Below are 22,535 nucleotides of genomic sequence, written 5' to 3'. Positions count from 1 at the left end.
TAGTTCTGTACAGTACTGTAAAGTGAAGGTCAACCTGTAGTTCTGTACAGTACTGTAAAGTGAAGGTCAACCTGTAGTTCTGTACAGTACTGTAAAGTGAAGGTCAACCTGTAGTTCTGTACAGTACTGTAAAGTGAAGGTCAACCTGTAGTTCTGTACAGTACTGTAAAGTGAAGGTCAACCTGTAGTTCTGTACAGTACTGTAAAGTGAAGGTCAGCCTGTAGTTCTGTACAGTACTGTAAAGTGAAGGTCAACCTGTAGTTCTGTACAGTACTGTAAAGTGAAGGTCAACCTGTAGTTCTGTACAGTACTGTAAAGTGAAGGTCAACCTGTAGTTCTGTACAGTACTGTAAAGTAAAGGTCAACCTGTAGTTCTGTACAGTACTGTAAAGTGAAGGTCAACCGGTAGTTCTGTACAGTAGTGTAAAGTGAAATGAACCATTGTAACACCTACATCCTTTTCTTTCTGGAGAGAGTCCACCTTCTCCTTGAGTCTCTTGTATTCAAACTCCATCTTGTCTGTCTTTTTAGACTCCTCAGACAGCTTGTTCTGCAGCTCTACCACCTGGGGACAACAAGGACAGTATGTTAACCTGTCTCTGTGTGTTTGTAGTGGTGTTCAGTCTCTATCCATACCTGTCTCTCTGTGTGTTTGTAGTGGTGTTCAGTCTCTATCCATACCGGTCTCTGTGTGTTTGTAGTGGTGTGTAGTGGTGTTCGGTCTCTATCCATACCCGTCTCTCTGTGTGTTTGTAGTGGTGTTCAGTCTCTATCCATACCTGTCTCTGTGTGTTTGTAGTGGTGTTCAGTCTCTATCCATACCGGTCTCTCTGTGTGTTTGTAGTGGTGTTCGGTCTCTATCCATACCCGTCTCCCTGTGTGTTTGTAGCGGTGTTCGGTCTCTATCCAACCTGTCTGTGTGTGTGTAGTGGTGTTCGGTCTCTATCCATACCCATCTCTCTGTGTGTGTAGTGGTGTTCAGTCTCTATCCATACCCGTCTCTCTGTGTGTGTGTGTGTAGTGGTGTTCGGTCTCTATCCATACCGGTCTCTGTGTGTGTGTAGTTGTGTTCGGTCTCTATCCATACCGGTCTGTGTGTGTGTGTAGTGGTGTTCGGTCTCTATCCATACCTGTCTCTCTGTGTGTGTGTAGTGGTGTTCGGTCTCTATCCATACCCATCTCTCTGTGTGTGTGTGTAGTGGTGTTCGGTCTCTATCCATACCCATCTCTCTGTGTGTGTGTGTAGTGGTGTTCAGTCTCTATCCATACCTGTCTCTTGTAGGACTCCAGCTGTCCTCTCGTGGTGTTGGCCTTGCGTACTTCTTCCTCCAGGCTGACAGTGTTCTGCATGTACAGAGTGTTCTTCTCCTCCAACAGCTTGACCTGTCTCCTCAGATCTCCCAGGTCCTCCAGCTTCTTCTTATACGACTCCACCATGACCTCCAGCTTGGACACCTTGTCTGACGAGTGTCTGTGTGACACAAACACCAGCTAAGGGTTTGTGTCTATACAAAACGTTGTAGCGCTGCCAGTGGGCTGCAAGCTAGTGGACCACTACATGCTACCATGGTTGGGGTCAATTACATTTCAATCGAGTCAGTGTAGGAGGGTTAGGGTGTAGGAGGGTTAGGGTGTAGGAGGTTAGGGTGTAGGGGTTAGGGTGTAGGAGGGTTAGGGTGTAGGAGGGATACGGTGTAGGAGGGTTAGGGTGTAGGAGGGTTAGGGTGTAGGAGGGTTAGGGTGTAGGAGGGTTAGAGTGTATGGGTTAGGGTGTAGGAGGGATAGGGTGTAGGAGGGTTAGGGTGTAGGAGGGATAGGGTGTAGGGGTTAGGGTGTAGGAGGGATAGGGTGTAGGAGGGATAGGGTGTAGGAGGGATAGGGTGTAGGAGGGATAGGGTGTAGGAGGGATAGGGTGTAGGAGGGATAGGGTGTAGGAGGGATAGGGTGTAGGAGGGATAGGGTGTAGGAGGGATAGGGTGTAGGAGGGATAGGGTGTAGGGGTTAGGGTGTAGGAGGGATAGGGTGTAGGGGTTAGGGTGTAGGAGGGTTAGGGTGTAGGAGGGATAGGGTGTAGGAGGGATAGGGTGTAGGAGGGATAGGGTGTAGGAGGGATAGGGTGTAGGAGGGATAGGGTGTAGGGGTTAGGGTGTAGGAGGGATAGGGTGTAGGGGTTAGGGTGTAGGAGGGTTAGGGTGTAGGAGGGATAGGGTGTAGGAGGGATAGGGTGTAGGAGGGATAGGGTGTAGGAGGGATAGGGTGTAGGAGGGTTAGGGTGTAGGAGGGTTAGGGTGTAGGAGGGTTAGGGTGTAGGAGGGTTAGGGTGTAGGGGTTAGGGTGTAGGGGTTAGGGTGTAGGAGGGATAGGGTGTAGGAGGGATAGGGTGTAGGGGGGATAGGGTGTAGGAGGGTTAGGGTGTAGGAGGGTTAGGGTGTAGAGGGATAGGGGTGTATGGTTAGGGTGTAGGAGGGATAGGGGTGTATGGGATAGGGTGTATGGGTTAGGGTGTAGGAGGGATAGGGAGGGGTAGGAGGATAGGGTGTAGGAGGGATAGGGTGTAGGAGGGTTAGGGTGTAGGAGGGTTAGGGTGTAGGAGGGATAGGGTGTAGGAGGGATAGGGTGTAGGGGTTAGGGTGTAGGAGGGTTAGGGTGTACGGAGGGATAGGGTATAGGAGGGATAGGGTATAGGAGGGATAGGGTGTAGGAGGGTTAGGGTGTAGGAGGGTTAGGGTGTAGGAGGGTTAGGGTGTAGGGGTTAGGGTGTAGGAGGGATAGGGTGTAGGGTGTAGGGGGGATAGGGTGTAGGAGGGTTAGGGTGTAGGAGGGATAGGGTGTAGGAGGGATAGGGTGTAGGGGGGGATAGGGTGTAGGAGGGTTAGGGTGTAGGAGGGTTAGGGTGTAGGAGGGATAGGGTGTATGGGTTAGGGTGTAGGAGGGATAGGGGTGTAGGGGTTAGGGTGTAGGAGGGATAGGGTGTAGGAGGGATAGGGTGTAGGAGGGATAGGGTGTAGGGGTTAGGGTGTAGGAGGGATAGGGTGTAGGGGTTAGGGTGTAGGAGGGATAGGGTGTAGGGGTTAGGGTGTAGGAGGGTTAGGGTGTAGGAGGGATAGGGTGTAGGAGGGATAGGGTGTAGGAGGGTTAGGGTGTAGGAGGGTTAGGGTGTAGGAGGGTTAGGGTGTAGGAGGGTTAGGGTGTAGAGGGTTAGGGTGTAGGAGGGTTAGGGTGTAGGAGGGTTAGGGTGTAGGGGGGATAGGGTGTAGGGGGGATAGGGTGTAGGAGGGTTAGGGTGTAGGGGGGGGTTGGGCTATAGGAGGGTTAGGGTGTAGGGGGGGGTTGGGCTATAGGAGGGTTTAGGGTGTAGGGGGGGTTAGGGTGTAGGAGGGTTAGGGTGTAGGGTTTAGGGGGGTTAGGGTGTAGGGTGGTTAGGGTTTAAGGGTTAGGGTATAGGGGTTAGGGTATAGGGGGGTAAAGGTGTAGGGGGGTTAGGGTGTAGGGGGGTAGGGTGTAGGGGGTTAGGGTGTAGGAGGGGTTAGGGTGTAGGAGGGGTTAGGGTGTAGGGGGGGTTAGGGTGTAGGAGGGGTTAGGGTGTAGGGGGGGTTAGGGTGTAAGGGGGGGTTAGGGTGTAGGGGGGGTTAGGGTGTAGGGGGGTTAGGGTGTAAGGGGGGGTTAGGGTGTAAGGAGGGTTAGGGTGTAAGGGGGGGTTAAGGTGTAGGGGGTAGGGTTTAGGGGGGTTAGGGTTTAGGGGGGTTAGGGTGTAGGGTATTTAGGGTTTAGGGGGGGTTAGGGTGTAGGGTATTTAGGGTTTAAGGGTTAGGGTGTAGGGTATTTAGGGTTTAAGGGTTAGGGTGTATGGGTTAGGGTGTAGGGGGGGTTAGGGTGTAGGAAGGGGTTAGGGTGTAGGGGGGGTTAGGGTGTAGGGGGGTTAGGGTGTAGGGGGGTTAGGGTGTAGGGGGGGTTATGGTGTAGGAGGGGTTAGGGTGTAGGAGGGTTAGGGTGTAGGGGGGGTTAGGGTGTAGGAGGGTTAGGGTGTAGGAGGGTTAGGGTGTAGGGTTTAGGGGGGTTAGGGTGTAGGGTGGTTAGGGTTTAAGGGTTAGGAATGTAGGAGGGGTTAGGGTGTAGGGGGGTTAGGGTGTAAGGGGGGGTTAGGGTGTAGGGGGTTAGGGTGTAGGGGGGTTAGGGTGTAGGGGGTTAGGGTGTTAAGGGGGGGTTAGGGTGTAGGAGGGTTAGGGTGTAGGGGGGTTAAGGTGTAGGGGGTAGGGTTTAGGGGGTTAGGGTTTAGCGGGGTTAGGGTGTAGGGTATTTAGGGTTTAGGGGGGTTAAGGGTGTAGGGTATTTAGGGTTTAAGGGTTAGGGTGTATGGGTTAGGGTGTAGGGTGTAGGGGGGGTTAGGGTGTAGGAGGGGTTAGGGTGTAGGGGGGGTTAGGGTGTAGGGGGATTAGGGTGTAGGGGGGGTTGGGCAATAGGAGGGTTAGGGTGTAGGGGGGGGTTGGGCTATAGGAGGGTTAGGGTGTAGGAGGGTTAGGGTGTAGGGTTTAGGGGGGTTAGGGTGTAGGGTGGTTAGGGTTTAAGGGTTAGGGTGTAGGGGTTAGGGTATATGGGGTTAGGGTGTAGGGGGGTAAAGGTGTAGGGGGGGTTTAGGGTGTAGGAGGGGTTAGGGTGTAGGAGGGGTTAGGGTGTAGGGGGGGTTAGGGTGGTAAGGGGGGGTTAGGTGTAGGGGGGGTTAGGGGTGTAGGGGGGGTTAGGGTGTAGGGGGGTTAGGTGTGTAGGGGGGTTAGGATGTAGGAGGGGTTAGGGTGTAGGGGGGTTAGGGTGTAGGGGGGGTTAGGGTGTAGGGGGGGTTAGGGTGTAGGAGGGATAGGGTGTAGGAGGGATAGGGTGTATGGGTTAGGGTGTAGGAGGGTTAGGGTGTAGGAGGGATAGGGTGTAGGAGGGATAGGGTGTAGGGGGGATAGGGTGTAGGGGGGATAGGGTGTAGGGGTTAGGGTGTAGGAGGGATAGGGTGTAGAGGGATAGGGTGGGGATAGGGTGTAGGGTTAGGGTGTAGGAGGGATAGGGTGTAGGGGTTAGGGTGTAGGAGGGATAGGGTGTAGGAGGGATAGGGTGTAGGAGGGATAGGTTGTAGGAGGGATAGGGTGTAGGGGTTAGGTTGTAGGAGGGATAGGGTGTAGGAGGGATAGGGTGTAGGGGTTAGGGTGTAGGAGGGATAGGGTGTAGGAGGGATAGGGTGTAGGGGGGGTTAGGGTGTAGGAGGGTTAGGGTGTAGGAGGGTTAGGGTGTAGGGGGGGGTTGGGCTATAGGAGGGTTAGGGTGTAGGGGGGGTTAGGGTGTAGGAGGGTTAGGGTGTAGGGGGGGTTAAGGTGTAGGGGGAGTTAAGGTGTAGGGTTTAGGGGGGTTAGGGTATAGGGTGGTTAGGGTTTAAGGGTTAGGGTGTAGGGGTTAGGGTATAGGGGTTAGGGTGTAGGGGGGTAAAGGTGTAGGGGGTTAGGGTGTAGGGGGGTTAGGGTGTAGGAGGGGTTAGGGTGTAGGAGGGGTTAGGGTGTAGGAGGGGTTAGGGTGTTAGTGGGGGTTAGGATGTAGGAGGGGTTAGGGTGTAGGGGGGGGTTAGGGGTGTAAGGGGGTTAGGGTGTAGGGGGTTAGGGTGTAGGGGGGTTAGGGTGTAGGGGGTTAGGGGTGTAAGGGGGGGTTAGTGGTGTAGGGGGGAGTTAGGGTGTAGGGGGGTTAGGGTGTAGGAGGGGTTAGGGTGTAGGGGGGTTAGGGTGTAGGAGGGTTAGGGTGTAGGGGGGGGTTAAGGTGTAGGGGGTAGGGTTTAGGGGGGTTAGGGTTTAGGGGGGTTAAGGTTGTAGGGGTATTCTAGGGTTTAGGGGGGTTAGGTGTAGGGTATTTAGGGTTTAAGGGTTAGGGTGTAGGGGGGGTTAGGGTGTAGGAGGGTTAGGGTGTAGGGGGGTGGTTAGGGTGTAGGGGGGGTTAGGGTGTAGGGGGGTTAGGGTGTAGGGGGTCTTTAGGGTGTAGGGGGGTTTAGGGTGTAGGGGGTTAGGGTGTAAGGGGGGGTTAGGGTGTAGGGGGGTTAGTGTGTAGGGGGTTAGTGTGTAAGAGGGGGTTAGGGTGTAGGGGGGTTAGGGTGTAGGTGGGTTAGGGTGTAGGGGGTTAGGGTGTAGGGGGTTTAGGGTGTAGGGGGTTAGGGTGTTAAGGGGGGGTTAGGGTGTAGGNTTTAGGGGGGTTAGGGTGTAGGGTATTTAGGGTTTAGGGGGGTTAGGGTGTAGGGTATTTAGGGTTTAAGGGTTAGGGTGTATGGGTTAGGGTGTAGGGGGGGGTTAGGTGTAGGAGGGGTTAGGGTGTAGGGGGGGTTAGGGTGTAGGGGGGGTTAGGGTGTAGGGGGGTTAGGGTGTAGGGGGTTGTTAGGGTGTAGGGGGGTTCGGGTGTAGGGGGGTTAGGGTGTAGGGGGGTTAGGGGTGTAGGGGGGTTAGGGTGTAGGGGGGGTTGGGTGTAGGGGGGTTAGTGTGTAGGGGGTTAGTGTTGTAAGAGGGGGTAGGGTGTAGGGGGGTTAGGGTTGTAGGTGGGTTAGGTGTAGGTGGGTTAGGGTTGTAGGGGGTTAGGGTTTGTAGGGGGTTAGGGTGTAAGGGGGGGTTAGGGTGTAGGGTTTAGGGGTTAGGGTTTGTAAGGGGGGGTTAGGGTGTAGGGTTTAGGGGGTTAGGGTTGTAGGTGGGTTAGGGTTTAAGGGTTAGGGTGTAGGGGTTAGGTGTAGGGGGGTAAACGTGTAGGGGGGTTAGGGTGTAGGAGGGATAGGGTGTATGGGTTAGGGTGTAGGAGGGTAAGGTGTATGGGTTTAGGGTGTAGGAGGGATAGGGTTGTAGGAGGGATAGGGTGTAGGAGGGATAGGGTGTATGGGTTAGGGTGTAGGAGGGTTAGGGTGTAGGAGGGATAGGGTGTAGGAGGGATAGGGTGTAGGGGGGATAGGGTGTAGGGGTTAGGGTGTAGGAGGGATAGGGTTGTAGGAGGGATAGGGTGTAGGGGTAGGTGTAGAGGGATAGGGTGTAGGAGGGATAGGTGTAGGCGGGATAGGTTGTAGGAGGGATAGGGTTTGTAGGGGTTAGAGTGTAGGAGGGATAGGGTGTAGGAGGGATAGGGTGTAGGAGGGATAGGGTGTAGGGGTTAGGGTGTAGGAGGGATAGGGTGTAGGAGGGATAGGGTGTAGGGGGGTTAGGTGTGTTAGGAGGGTTAGGTGTAGGAGGGTTAGGGTGTAGGGGGGGGTTGGGCTATAGGAGGGTTAGGGTGTAGGGGGGGTTAGGGTGTAGGAGGGGTTAAGGTGTAGGGGGGGTTAAGGTGGTTAGGGTATAGGGTGGTTAGGGTTTAAGGGTTAGGGTGTAGGGGTTAGGGTATAGGGGTTAGGGTGTAGGGGGGTAAAGGTGTAGGGGGGTTAGGGTGTAGGGGGGTTAGGGTGTAGGAGGGGTTAGGGTGTAGGAGGGGTTAGGGTGTAGGAGGGGTTAGGGTTTAGGGGGGTTAGGATGTAGGAGGGGTTAGGGTGTAGGGGGGTTAGGGTGTAGGGGTTAGGGTGTTGTAGGAGGATAGGGTGTAGGAGGGATAGGGTGTAGGGGGGGTTAGGGTTGTAGGAGGGTTAGGGTGTAGGAGGGTTAGGGTGTAGGGGGGGGTTGGGGCTATAGGAGGGTTAGGGTGTAGGGGGGTTAGGGTGTAGGAGGGTTAGGGTGTAGGGGGGTGGGTTAAGGTGTAGGGGGGGTTAAGGTGGTTAGGGTATAGGGTGGTTAGGGTTTAAGGGTTAGGGTTGTAGGGGTTAGGGTATAGGGGTTAGGGTTTGTAGGGGGTAAAGGTGTAGGGGGGTTAGGGTGTAGGGGGGTTAGGGTGTAGGAGGGGTTAGGGTGTAGGAGGGGTTAGGGTGTAGGAGGGGGTTAGGTTTAGGAGGGGTTAGGGTGTAGGGGGGGTTAGGGTTGTAAGGGGGGTGTTAGGGTGTAGGGGGTTAGGGTGTAAGGGGGGGTTAGGGTGTAGGGGGTGGGTTAGGATGTAGGAGGGGTTAGGGTGTAGGGGGTTAGGGTGTAGGGGGGTTAGGGTGTAGGGGGTTAGGGTGTAAGGGGGGGTTAGGGTGTAGGAGGGTTAGGGTGTAGGGGGGGTTAAGGTGTAGGGGGTAGGGTTTAGGGGGGTTAGGGTTTAGGGGGGTTAGGGTGTAGGGTATTTAGGGTTTAGGGGGGTTAGGGTGTAGGGTATTTAGGGTTTAAGGGTTAGGGGTGTATGGGTTAGGGTGTAGGGGGGTTGGTGTGTAGGGGGGTTAGGGTGTAGGGGGGGTTAGGGTGTAGGGGGGGTTGGGTGTAGGGGGGTTAGGGTGTAGGGGGGTTAGGGTGGTAGGGGGGTTAGGTGTAGGGGTTGGTAGGGGGGCGGGGGGGGGTAGGGTGTAGGGGTTAGGGTGTAAGGGGGGGTTAGGGTGTAGGGGGGTTAGTGTGTAGGGGGGTTAGTGTGTAAGAGGGGGTTAGGGTGGGAGGGGTTAGGGTTGTAGGGGGGGAGGGTGTAGGGGTTAGGGTGTAGGGTTAGGGTGTAGGGGGTTTAGGGTGTAGAGGGGTTAGGGTGTAGGGGGGGAGGGTGTAGGGGGGTTAGGGTGTAGGGGGTTAGGGTGTAGGGGGTTAGGGTTAGGGGGGTTAGGGGTGTAAGGGGGGGTTAGGGTGTAGGGTTTAGGGGGTTAGGGTGTAAGGGGGGGTTAGGGTGTAGGGTTTAGGGGGGTTAGGGTGTAGGGTGGTTAGGGTTTAAGGGTTAGGGTGTAGGGGTTAGGGTGTAGGGGGGTAAACGTGTAGGGGGTTAGGGTGTAGGAGGGATAGGGTGTATGGGTTCGGGTGTAGGAGGGATAGGGTGTATGGGTTAGGGTGTAGGAGGGATAGGGTGTAGGAGGGATAGGGTGTATGGGTTAGGGTGTAGGAGGGTTAGGGTGTAGGAGGGATAGGGTGTAGGGGGGATAGGGTGTAGGGGGGATAGGGTGTAGGGGTTAGGGTGTAGGAGGGATAGGGTGTAGGAGGGATAGGGTGTAGGAGGGATAGGTGTAGGAGGGATAGGTTGTAGGAGGGATGGATAGGGTTGTAGGGGTTATGGTGTAGGAGGGATAGGGTTGTAGGGGTTAGGGTGTAGGAGGGATAGGGTGTTAGGGGGGTTAGGGTTGTAGGGGTTAGGGTGTAGGAGAGAGTTAGGGTGTAGGGAGGGTTAGGGTGTGTAGGGGGGTTAGGGTTGTAGGGGGGGTTGGGCTATAGGAGGGTTAGGGTGTGTAGGGGGGGTTAGGGTGTAGGAGGGGTTAGGGTTGTAGGAGGGTTAGGGTGTAGGGGGGGTTAAGGTGTAGGGTTTAGGGGGGTTAGGGTATAGGGTGGTTAGGGTTAAGGGTTAGGGTGTAGGGGTTAGGGTATAGGGGTTAGGGTTGTAGCGGGGTAAAGGTGTAGGGGGGTTAGGGTGTAGGGGGGGTTAGGGTGTAGGAGGGGTTAGGGTGTAGGAGGGGTTAGGGTGTAGGGGGGGTTAGGGTGTAGGGGGTTAGGATGTAGGAGGGGTTAGGGTGTAGGGGAGGTTAGGGTGTAAGGGGGGGTTGGGTGGTAGGGGGTTAGGGTGTAGGGGGTTAGGGTGTAGGGGGTTAGGGTGTAAGGGGGGGTTAGGGTGTAGGAGGGTTAGGGTGTAGGGGGGGTTAAGGTGTAGGGGGTAGGGTTTAGGGGGGTTAGGGTTTAGGGGGGTTAGGGTTGTAGGGTATTTAGGGTTTAAGGGTTAGGGTGTATGGGTTAGGGTGTAGGGGGGGTTCGGGTGTAGGAGGGGTTAGGGTGTAGGGGGGGTTAGGGTGTAAGGGGGGTTAGGGTGTAGGGGGGTTAGGGTTGTAGGGGGTTGTTAGGGTGTAGGGGGGTTAGGGTGTAAGGGGGGGTTAGGGTGTAGGGGGGTTAGTGTGTAGGGGGTTAGGGTTGTAAGAGGGGGTTAGGGTGTAGGGGGGTTAGGGTGTAGGGGGGTTAGGGTGTAGGGGGGTTAGGGTGTAGGGGGTTAGGGTGTAGGGGGTTAGGGTGTAAGGGGGGGTTAGGGTTGTAGGGTTTAGGGGGGTTAGGGTTTGTAGGGTGGTTAGGGTTTAAGGGTTAGGGTGTATGGGTTAGGGTTGTAGGGGGGTTCGGGTGTAGGAGGGGTTAGGGTGTAGGGGGGGTTAGGGTGTAAGGGGGGGTTAGGGTGTAAGGGGGGGTTAGGGTGTAGGGGGGTTAGGGTGTAGGGGGTTGTTAGGGTGTAGGGGGGTTAGGTGTTGTAAGAGGGGGTTAGGGTGTAGGGGGGTTAGGGTGTAGGGGGTTAGGGGTGTAAGGGGGGGTTAGGGTGTAGGGTTTAGGGGGGTTAGGGTTGTAGGGTGGTTAGGGTTTAAGGGTTAGGGTGTAGGGGGGTAAAGGTGTAGGGGGGTTAGGGTGTAGGGGGGTTAGGGTGTAAGGGATAGAGTATAGGGGTTAGGGTATAGGGGTTAGGATATAGTTCCTACCTGAGTACATCCATTTCGTCCTTCAGTGTCTGGGCCTCGTCAGCCAGGGATGTGAGCTCTTCATTCTGTCCTCTCAGCTCTGTCAGCTCCTTCTCTAACTCCCTACAGTGGATACGATAGTCATCCTTCGCTGCCTCCATTCTGCAGACACCCCAGAGAGAGAAACATACACCTCAGTCCAAACTGACACAACAACAACACGCACAGTGATGACAGATGTGGATAAACAAACTCACAGGTCACTCACAGTACCTCAAAAGCTTCAACATGAGATTTTAATGCAAAATGAAATTCTGAAAGTTGTTAGAGGATGTTGTGCCCAGATGGTGCGGCTCCAGTTGAGGGGAGGGGTACCAAGCGCCTTAGAAAACGCCCCCGAAGGAGAGCGGTCTACCGCCCCAGAAGGAGAGGGGTCTACCGCCCCAGAAGGAGAGGGGTCTACCGCCCCAGAAGGAGAGGGGTCTACAGCCCCAGAAGGAGAGGGGTCTACAGCCCCAGAAGGAGAGGGGTCTACCCGGTCTACCGCCCCAAAAGGAGAGGGGTCTACCGCCCCAGAAGGAGAGGGGTCTACCCGGTCTACCGCCCCAAAAGGAGAGGGGTCTACCCGGTCTACCGCCCCAAAAGGAGAGGGGTCTACCCGGTCTACCGCCCCAAAAGGAGAGGGGTCTACCCGGTCTACCGCCCCAAAGGAGAGGGGTCTACCGCCCCAAAAGGAGAGGGGTCTAACCGGTCTCCCGCCCCAGAAGGAGAGGGGTCTCACGCCCAAGAAGGAGAGGGGTATCCAGCCGCAGAAGGAGAGGAGTCTACCGCCCCAGAAGGAGAGGGGTCTACCGCCCCAGAAGGAGAGGGGTCTACAGCCCCAGAAGGAGAGGGGTCTACAGCCCCCAGAAGGAGAGGGGTCTACCCGGTCTACCGCCCCAAAAGGAGAGGGGTCTACCGCCCCAGAAGGAGAGGGGTCTACCCGGTCTACCGCCCCAAAAGGAGAGGGGTCTACCCGGTCTACCGCCCCAAAAGGAGAGGGGTCTACCCGGTCTACCGCCCCAAAAGGAGAGGGGTCTACCCGGTCTACCGCCCCAAAAGGAGAGGGGTCTACCGCCCCAAAGGAGAGGGGTCTAACCGGTCTCCCGCCCCAGAAGGAGAGGGGTCTCACGCCCAAGAAGGAGAGGGGTATCCAGCCGCAGAAGGAGAGGAGTCTACCGCCCCAGAAGGAGAGGGGTCTACCGCCCCAGAAGGAGAGGGGTCTACCGCCCCAGAAGGAGAGGAGTCTACCGCCCCAGAAGGAGAGGAGTCTACCGCCCCAGAAGGAGAGGAGTCTACCGCCCCAGAAGGAGAGGAGTCTACCGCCCCAGAAGGAGAGGAGTCTACCGCCCCAGAAGGAGAGGAGTCTACCGCCCCAGAAAGAGAGGGGTCTACCGCCCCAGAAGGCGAGGGGTCTACCGCCCCAGAAGGAGAGGGGTCTACCGCCCCAGAAGGAGAGGGGTTTACCCGGTCTACCGCCCCAGAAGGAGGGCAGTCTCCCGCCCCAGAAGGAGAGGGGTCTACAATGGATGAGCGCCGAAACCCATTGTCCAGCGTTTCCCAAAACTGGTCCTCGAACCCAAAGGAGTGCACGTTTTGGTTTTTGCCCCTTTCACAACACAGTTAATTCAAATAACCCAACTCATCATCATCAAACTCAGCTGGGTGAGGGTGACCTAGACCGCTGGCCCCCAGGGAGAGAGGTCCCATGGGTGAGGGTGACCTAGACCGCTGGCCCCCAGGGAGAGAGGTCCCACCTAGACCGCTGGCCCCCAGGGAGAGAGGTCCCATGGGTGAGGGTGACCTAGACCGCTGGCCCCCAGGGAGAGAGGTCCCATGGGTGAGGGTGACCTAGACCGCTGGCCCCAGGGAGAGAGGTCCCATGGGTGAGGGTGACCTAGACCGCTGGCCCCCAGGGAGAGAGGTCCCATGGGTGAGGGTGACCTAGACCGCTGGCCCCCAGGGAGAGAGGTCCCATGGGTGAGGGTGACCTAGACCGCTGGCCCCCAGGGAGAGAGGTCCCATGGGTGAGGGTGACCTAGACCGCTGGCCCCCAGGGAGAGAGGTCCCATGGGTGAGGGTGACCTAGACCGCTGGCCCCCAGGGAGAGAGGTCCCATGGGTGAGGGTGACCTAGACCGCTGGCCCCCAGGGAGAGAGGTCCCATGGGTGAGGGTGACCTAGACCGCTGGCCCCCAGGGAGAGAGGTCCCATGGGTGAGGGTGACCTAGACCGCTGGCCCCCAGGGAGAGCGGTCCCATGGGTGAGGGTGACCTAGACCGCTGGCCCCCAGGGAGAGCGGTCCCATGGGTGAGGGTGACCTAGACCGCTGGCCCCCAGGGAGAGAGGTCCCATGGGTGAGGGTGACCTAGACCGCTGGCCCCCAGGGAGAGAGGTCCCATGGGTGAGGGTGACCTAGACCGCTGGCCCCCAGGGAGAGAGGTCCCATGGGTGAGGGTGACCTATAACACCACCGCACATCCACAACATGTTCATTGTCGTTCATTGTGCTCTTAAGGTGGGGAAGAGAACCAGCTAGGCCACCACCAGTTTGCCGGTCATCCCTCCCCACCCCTCCACCTTAAGAGTGTTACCTGAATGTCTCCTCCTGGAGATGTTCTAGCTGTGTCTGCAGCTGCAGGTGTCTACGTCCTACAGGGCTGTTCAGGTCTTCTATGGAGTCAGACTGGTTGAGACGCTCCATGAGGATCTGGTTCTCAGCCAGGAGACTACCCCTCTCCTCCTGTAGCGCTGCCACCTGGTGAGGGGGGAGGGAAACACGTCAATACGGTCAACTTTAAACATTTCCGAGAGGCTCATATCATTGAACAAACCATCTACTATTTAGTTCAGTTTTTACAAAAAAACACCACAACATGTTTCTTAAAACATAAAACATGAACACACAAATTGCTTTCAAAATCATAATAAATAAATAAATAAAAATCGCACAAAACAAACTGCAAACCTACAAAACTCTTACAGTGTAAACTGGGCAACGTGCTTTTATGTGGCCTTCTCAACAACGTGAGGAACAAACTCACCTCACACATGTTTTATATTTCAGTTAGTTAGCAGACGCTGTTATCCAGAGTGACTTAGTCAGCGCATTCATCTCCAGATAGCTAGGTGGACCAGTCATAGTCAGTACATTCATCAGATAGCTAGGTGGACCAGTCATAGTCAGTACATTCATCAGATAGCTAGGTGGACCAGTCATAGTCAGTACATTCATCAGATAGCTAGGTGGACCAGTCATAGTCAGTACATTCATCAGATAGCTAGGTGGACCAGTCATAGTCAGTACATTCATCAGATAGCTAGGTGGACCAGTCATAGTCAGTACATTCATCAGATAGCTAGGTGGACCAGACATAGTCAGTACATTCATCAGATAGCTAGGTGGACCAGTCATAGTCAGTACATTTATCTCCAGATAGCTAGGTAGACCAGTCATAGTCAGTACATTCATCAGATAGCTAAGTGGACCAGTCACAGTCAGTGCATTCATCTCCAGATAGCTAGGTAGACCAGTCATAGTCAATACATTCATCCCCAGATAGCTAGGTGGACCAGTCATAGTCAGCGCATTCATCTCCAGATAGCTAGGTGGACCAGTCATAGTCAGAGCATTCATCTTCAGATAGCTAGGTAGACCAGTCATAGTCAGTACATTCATCTTCAGATAGCTAGGTGGACCAGTCATAGTCAGTACATTCATCTTCAGATAGCTAGGTGGACCAGTCATAGTCAGTACATTCATCTCCAGATAGCTAGGTGGACCAGTCATAGTCAGTACATTCATCTTCAGATAGCTAGGTGGACCAGTCATAGTCAGTACATTCATCTTCAGATAGCTAGGTGAGACAACCACATATCACAGTCATAGTCAGTACATTCATCTTCAGATAGCTAGGTGGACCAGTCATAGTCAGTACATTCATCTTCAGATAGCTAGGTGGACTAGTCACAGTCAGTACATTCATCCCCAGATAGCTAGGTGGACCAGTCATAGTCAGCACATTCATCTCCAGATAGCTAGGTGGACCAGTCATAGTCAGAGCATTCATCTTCAGATAGCTAGGTAGACCAGTCATAGTCAGTACATTCATCTTCAGATAGCTAGGTGGACCAGTCATAGTCAGTACATTCATCAGATAGCTAGGTGGACCAGTCATAGTCAGTACATTCATCAGATAGCTAGGTGGACCAGTCATAGTCAGTACATTCATCTTCAGATAGCTAGGTGGACCAGTCATAGTCAGTACATTCATCTTCAGATAGCTAGGTGAGACAACCACATATCACAGTAAGCACAATTCTCCTCATTAAAGAAGCTTTCAGAAAAGTAGTAGTGGGACACACACACACACAAGTAAAGCATTTGTGTTGTGTTTCAGAAACAGTCATGGTGGTTATAACTACAGTGTAGGACTTCATCAAAACAGGAAGCTCAAGTGAAATGTAGCATACCAGCTGATAAAGCAACCTAGCACGAAAACAGAGACCTACTGAAACACCTAACCCTAAAACACAGAGACCTACTGCACTGTGAAACACCTAACCCTAAAACAGAGACCTACTGCACTGTGAAACACCTAACCCTAAAACACAGAGACCTACTGCACTGTGGAACACCTAACCCTATAACACAGAGACCTACTGCACTGTGAAACACCTAACCCTAAAACACAGAGACCTACTGAAACACCTAACCCTAAAACACAGAGACCTACTGAAACACCTAACCCTATAACACAGAGACCTACTGAAACACCTAACCCTAAAACACAGAGACCTACTGAAACACCTAACCCTAAAACACAGAGACCTACTGAAACACCTAACCCTAAAACAGAGACCTACTGCACTGTAAAACACCTAACCCTAAAACAGAGACCTACTGCACTGTGAAACACCTAACCCTAAAACAGAGACCTACTGCACTGTAAAACACCTAACCCTAAAACAGAGACCTACTGCACTGTAAAACACCTAACCCTAAAACAGAGACCTACTGCACTGTGAAACACCTAACCCTAAAACACAGAGACCTACTGAAACACCTAACCCTAAAACACAGAGACCTACTGAAACACCTAACCCTATAACACAGAGACCTACTGAAACACCTAACCCTAAAACACAGAGACCTACTGAAACACCTAACCCTAAAACACAGAGACCTACTGAAACACCTAACCCTAAAACAGAGACCTACTGCACTGTAAAACACCTAACCCTAAAACAGAGACCTACTGCACTGTGAAACACCTAACCCTAAAACAGAGACCTACTGCACTGTGAGACACCTAACCCTAAAACAGAGACCTACTGCACTGTAAAACACCTAACCCTAAAACAGAGACCTACTGCACTGTAAAACACCTAACCCTAAAACAGAGACCTACTGCACTGTGAAACACCTAACCCTAAAACAGAGACCTACTGCACTGTGAAACACCTAACCCTAAAACAGAGACCTACTGCACTGTGAAACACCTAACCCTAAAACAGAGACCTACTGCACTGTAAAACACCTAACCCTAAAACAGAGACCTACTGCACTGTAAAACACCTAACCCTAAAACAGAGACCTACTGCACTGTGAAACACCTAACCCTAAAACAGAGACCTACTGCACTGTGAAACACCTAACCCTAAAACTGAGACCTACTGCACTGTGAAACACCTAACCCTAAAACAGAGACCTACTGCACTGTGAAACACCTAACCCTAAAACAGAGACCTACTGCACTGTGAAACACCTAACCCTAAAACAGAGACCTACTGCACTGTGAAACACCAGTTCAACAACAAACATGTGTTTTCTTCTGGCCCCCAGAGAGACATCCTAAAGTGTAAGCTCTTAAAGAACTATTCTCCAGCCACATTACCTTACTAGCAAAGGTATTAGCGAATGCATGGATCTCCACCTGGTGACACAGCACTGAGGTGGACAGGTCAGCTGGCCAATAAGGCTCTGGTGAACAGTAGTGCACAGTATAGTGATTAGGACACTGTCTGAAACGCAGACACAGTTAAAAGGAGCCTGATCTCAAAATCAGGAGACGCTGTTATAGAAGCAGACTGCAAATCCAGGGCTTTCAAATCACACGGCAAAACGACAAGGACTGAGAGAAATTAGGAATATTTTTTTTTTTTTAAAGGTGTAATTCACCCTTTTCTAGTTCAATAAACTCTAACCTCAGTCGATCTCGCTGCTCCTGTACATGGAAGGCCTTCAAAGCAAGGCACAGAATAATGGAGGTTCATTTTAGACAGGAGAATAGAACAGGTGAATGGAAAAGATGGAGGCTAGCGAATGTTTAGTGTAAATTACACTACAGCGACCTGGAAATAGGATGACGATGCTAAAGTAAGCAAATATTTAGCATGTCGTCAAATTCCTACTTTAGACTGATGGCAATGTTGTCATTAGCTAGCGAAGTTTGTCAAAAATAGCTAGCAATGCTAACTTTAGCAGGCTAAAATCTGGAGGTCTCCCCTCAATATTAGCTAGCTAGCTAGCGTTATACTGCATCTAAAGTCAATCTGGCGACGTTAAAATGATGACAAAAAGGTTTTCCATCAGTCTTAAAACGAACGTTCAGGCGGGCATCAGTCCTAAAACAAACGTTCAGGCGGGCATCAGTCCTAAAACAAACGTTCAGGCGGGCATCAGTCCTAAAAACTAACGTTCAGTCGGGTGGACCAGAACAATATTGCGTCAAAACTTACAGCCCGTGATCAGGACACCATGGTGAACTATGACCTAGAAAATAAAAAAGAGAGCTGCACACTCTAGGAGCTCAGATGCAAAAATGTAATTACCAACGTTTCGACAGCCAGCTGTCTTCATCAGGGTATATATTATACCTAGCTCCTAGAGTGTGCGGCTCTCCTTTCTGTTCTAGTGTTCTACTCCGCTAGCCAGCACCTCGTCTGAATAGGTGTTCTACTCCGCTAGCCAGCACCTCGTCTGAATAGGTGTTCTACTCCGCTAGCCAGCACCTCGTCTTAATAGGTGTTCTACTCCGCTAGCCAGCACCTCGTCTTAATAGGTGTTCTACTCCGCTAGCCAGCACCTCGTCTGAATAGGTGTTCTACTCCGCTAGCCAGCACCTCGTCTGAATAGGTGTTCTACTCCGCTAGCCAGCACCTCGTCTGAATAGGTGTTCTACTCCGCTAGCCAGCACCTCGTCTGAATAGGTGTTCTACTCCGCTAGCCAGCACCTCGTCTGAATAGGTGTTCTACTCCGCTAGTCAGCACCTCGTCTGAATAGGTGTTCTACTCCGCTAGTCAGCACCTCGTCTGAATAGGTGTTCTACTCCGCTAGCCAGCACCTCGTCTGAATAGGTGTTCTACTCCGCTAGCCAGCACCTCGTCTGAATAGGTGTTCTACTCCGCTAGCCAGCACCTCGTCTGAATAGGTGTTCTACTCCGCTAGCCAGCACCTCGTCTTAATAGGTGTTCTACTCCGCTAGCCAGCACCTCGTCTTAATAGGTGTTCTACTCCGCTAGCCAGCACCTCGTCTGAATAGGTGTTCTACTCCGCTAGCCAGCACCTCGTCTGAATAGGTGTTCTACTCCGCTAGCCAGCACCTCGTCTTAATAGGTGTTCTACTCCGCTAGCCAGCACCTCGTCTGAATAGGTGTTCTACTCCACTAGCCAGCACCTCGTCTTAATAGGTGTTCTACTCCGCTAGCCAGCACCTCGTCTTAATAGGTGTTCTACTCCGCTAGCCAGCACCTCGTCTTAATAGGTGTTCTACTCCGCTAGCCAGCACCTCGTCTGAATAGGTGTTCTACTCCGCTAGCCAGCACCTCGTCTTAATAGGTGTTCGTTTCTTTTTCTTCTAGTTCGAACTATGACCTGTAACCGTCGACAATAATGCAGTCAGAGTCCGAGCACCTGTTCACATAAAGCAATTAAACCCAAACTTGAGGCCAACCTGCATGTCCAGCTCGTGACATCTCTGTGCGATCTCCTCCTTGGTGACTAGAGCGTCGTTCAGATCCTCCACGGTCTTCTTCAGCTGGAAATAAAAACTAATATGTCAGAATTGACATGGAAAAATCACAAATAAATGCTGATACACTAAAATCATCTTTATTGTACAGTGGCAAGTAAAAGTATGGAAATACCTGGGTTTCTCCATAAATTTTCCAAGCTGTTTAAAGGCACAGTCAACTTAGTGTATGTAAACTTCTGACCCACTGGAATTGTGATACAGTGAATTATAAGTGAAATAATCTGTCTGTAAACAATTGTTGGAAAAGTTACTTGTGTCATGCACAAAGTAGATGTCCTAACTGACTTGCCAAAACTATAATTTGTTAACAAGAAATTTGTGGAGTGATTGAAAAATGAGTTTTAATGACTCCAACCTAAGTGCATGTAAACGTCCGACTTCAACTGCTTACTCTAATATACAGTGGTAAGAACCCTTTGGAAATACCTTTCTGCATAAATTGGTCCTAAAATTAGATCTGAACTTTATCTAGGTCACAACAACAGACAAACACAGTTTAAACTAATAACACAAACAATTAAACGTTTTCATGTCTTTATTGAGCACACCATGTCAACATTGACAGTGCAGGGTGGGAAAAGTATGTGAACCCTTGGATTTAATAACTGGTTGACCCTCCTTTGGCAGCAATAACCTCAACCAAACGTTTTCTGTAGTTGCGGATCAAACCTGTACAACGGTCAGGAGGAATTTTGGACCATTCCTCTTTACAAAACTGTTTCAGTTCAGCACCAGGATGTCTGGTGTGAACCGCTCAAGGTCATGCCACAGCATCTCAATCTGGTTGAGGTCAGGACTCTGACTTGGCGACTCCAGAAGACTATTCTTCTGTTGAAGCCATTCTGTTGTTGATTTACTTCTGTGTTTTGGGTTGTTGTCCTGTTGCATCACCCAACTTCTGTTGAGCTTCAATTGGCGGACAGATAGCCTTACATTCTCCTGCAAAATGTCATGATAAACTGGGGAATTCGTTTTTCCGTTGATGATAGCAAGCAGTCCAGGCCCTGAGGCAGCAAAGCAGCCCCAAACCGTGATGCTCCCTCCACCATAGTTTACAGTTGGGATGATGTTTTGATGTTGGTGTCCTGTGCCTTTTTTCCCTCCACACATAGTGTTGTGTCATCCTTCCAAACAATTCAAATGTAGTTTCATCTGTCCAAAGAATATTTTGCCAGTAGAGCTGTGGAACATCCAGGTGCTCTTTTGCAAACTTCAGACTTGCAGCAATGTTTTTTTTTAGACAGCGGTGGCTTCTTCTGTGGTGTCCTCCCATTAACACCATTCTTGTTTAGTGTTTTACGTATCAGCAGAGATGTTACCATGTTCCAGAGATTTCTGTAAGTCTTAAGCTGACGTTCTAGGATTCTTCTTAACCTCATTGAGCATTCTGCGCTGTGCTCTTGCAGTCATCTTTGCAGGAAGGCCACTCCTAGGGAGAGTAGCAACAGTGCTGAACTTTCTCCATTTAGAGACAATTTGTCTTACCGTGGACTGATGAACATCAAGGATTTTAGAGATACTTTTGTAACCCTTTCCAGCTTTATGCAAGTCAACAATTCTTAATCTTAGGTCTTTTTGAGATCTATTTTGTTCGAGGCGTGGTTCACATCAGGCAATGCTTCTTGTGAATAGCAAACTCAAGTTTAGTGAGTGTTTTTTATAGGGAAAGTCAGCTCTAACCAACATCTCCAATCTCGTCTCATTGATTGGACTCCAGGTTAGCTTACTCCTGACTCCCATTAGCTTTTGGAGAAGTAATTAGCCTAGGGGGGTTCACATAATGTTTCCAACCTACACTGTGAATGTTTAAATGATACATTCAATATAGATGAGAAAAATACAATAGTGTTATTAGTTTAAGCAGACTGTGAAGATGAGATCAAATTTGATGACCACTTTTCCAGAGGGTTATTTCTAGCCTTTTGAAACTAGGGGGCACGATTTTTATTTTGGGAAAAATAACATTCCCAAAGTAAACCTCCTATTTCTCAGGACCCGATGCTAGAATATGCATATAATTGACAGCTTATGATAGAAAACATTCTAAAGTTTCCAAAACTGTCAAAATATTGTCTGTGAGTATAACAGAACTGATATTGCAGGCGAAACCCTGAGGAAAATCCAATCAGGAAGTGCCTCTTATTTTGAAACCGGTGTCTTCCTATGCGCCCCTATTAGCCATTGAAAGGGATATCAACCAGATTCCTTTTTCTACGTATTCCCTAAGGTGTCAACAGCATTTTGACGTAGTTTCACGCCTTTATGTTGAAGAATGAGTGTAAACGACTACATTGCGTAAGTGACCAGCTGAGGGCTCTCAGAGTGATTCTTGCGTAAAAGACAGAGGTAGCAATTTTTCCTCTCGCTCCTACTGAAAAGCCAATTGTCCCAGTTGATATATTATCGAATAGATATTTGAAAAACACCTTGAGGATTGATTATAAAAAACGTTTGCCATGTTTCTGTCGATATTATGGATATAATTAGATATTTTTTGGGGCATTGTTGTGACCGGTGGATTTCTGAACATAACGTGACAAACAAACAGAGGTATTTTGGGTATAAAAATAATCTTTATGGAACAAAAGGAACATTTGCTGTCTAACTGGGAGTCTCGTGAGTGAAAACATCTGAAGATCATCAAAGGTAAACGGTTAATTTGAATGCTTTTCTGATTTTCGTGACCAAGCTTCCTGCTGCTAGCTGGACATAATGCTATGCTAGATAAACTTACACAAACGCTTGTCTTGCTTTGGCTGTAAAGCATCATTTCAAAATCTGAGATGACATGGTGATTAACAAAAGGCTAAGCTGTGTTTCACTATATTTCACTTGTGATTTCATGAATATGAATATTTTCTAGTAATATTTTTTGACCGTTGCGCTATGCTTAGTGTAGTTGATGACAATTCTCCCGGATCCGGGATGGGTAGTTCTTAAGATATAAACATTCTCTGGAACATCGTATCATCTTACCTGTCTATCGATGTCAGCGTATGATTCATTTCCTCCAATAACTGGGCACTCTTTGCTCATCAGCTACAAAACATGGAGACAATACACAGTGTGATGTCATCAGTTAGAACACATGGAGACCCTACACAGTGTGATGTCATCAGTTACAACACATGGAGACCCTACACAGTGTGATGTCATCAGTTAGAACACATGGAGACCCTACACAGTGTGATGTCATCAGTTAGAACACATGGAGACCCTAAACAGTGTGATGTCATCAGTTAGAACACATGGAGACCCTACACAGTGTGATGTCATCAGTTAGAACACATGGAGACCCTACACAGTGTGACGTCATCAGTTACAACACATGGAGACCCTACACAGTGTGACGTCATCAGTTAGAACACATGGAGACCCTACACAGTGTGATGTCATCAGTTACAACACATGGAGACCCTACACAGTGTGATGTCATCAGTTAGAACACATGGAGACCCTACACAGTGTGATGTCATCAGTTAGAACACATGGAGACCCTACACAGTGTGATGTCATCAGTTACAACACATGGAGACCCTACACAGTGTGATGTCATCAGTTAGAACACATGGAGACCCTACACAGTGTAGGACGTGTCATATGAGGATGCAGGATATGCATCTCGAGTCAAGCACAAAGTCCTTTCAAATGTTTACAAAGGCCTACCTCTTGAATGGCTGTCATGACAACATGTTGAACAGATTCCTCCAGCATCATTATGGTCTGGATGTTCTCTAGAAGGGCAGAGAGAGAGAGAGAGAGACAGAGTGAATGACTACATGTTCAGTCTAAGAAGCTCAGATACACCATGACAACAACTGAGCGTGACGAAGCCTTGAGATGTTGAATGTTGAAGATAAACTGGAAGTCTCTCATCTTAAAACACATCCTCAACTGAACTCTGGACACTGTCTAGACCCTTCAAACCTCAACTCTGGACACTGTCTAGACCCTTCTGGACCTCCAAGTTCCACCGCATTGTTTTCATTGTTCCCCTCTAAAATCAGGGACT

The 22,535-nt window shown here is 50.9% G+C and overlaps 1 protein-coding gene across 1 annotated transcript in view; it reads right to left on the bottom strand.

Annotated features, from left to right (window-relative positions):
- hook3 (hook microtubule-tethering protein 3) overlaps positions 1-22,535 on the bottom strand; it is a 68,746-nt gene that overhangs the window by 24,838 nt on the left and 21,373 nt on the right. The window contains exons 5-11 of the mRNA XM_031826042.1: positions 22,190-22,257; positions 21,500-21,562; positions 18,443-18,526; positions 13,081-13,244; positions 10,470-10,610; positions 1,271-1,472; positions 456-566 (exon numbers count right to left, since the gene is read on the bottom strand). Coding sequence (XP_031681902.1) covers positions 456-566; positions 1,271-1,472; positions 10,470-10,610; positions 13,081-13,244; positions 18,443-18,526; positions 21,500-21,562; positions 22,190-22,257 — 833 coding nt within the window. The remainder of the gene's footprint in view (positions 1-455; positions 567-1,270; positions 1,473-10,469; positions 10,611-13,080; positions 13,245-18,442; positions 18,527-21,499; positions 21,563-22,189; positions 22,258-22,535) is intronic.

Source organism: Oncorhynchus kisutch, linkage group LG6 (genome assembly GCF_002021735.2).
Source record: "Oncorhynchus kisutch isolate 150728-3 linkage group LG6, Okis_V2, whole genome shotgun sequence".
Taxonomy (NCBI): Eukaryota; Metazoa; Chordata; class Actinopteri; order Salmoniformes; family Salmonidae; genus Oncorhynchus; species Oncorhynchus kisutch.
Note: the sequence above shows the minus strand (reverse complement) of the source record. Positions and strands in the feature narration are given on the sequence as shown.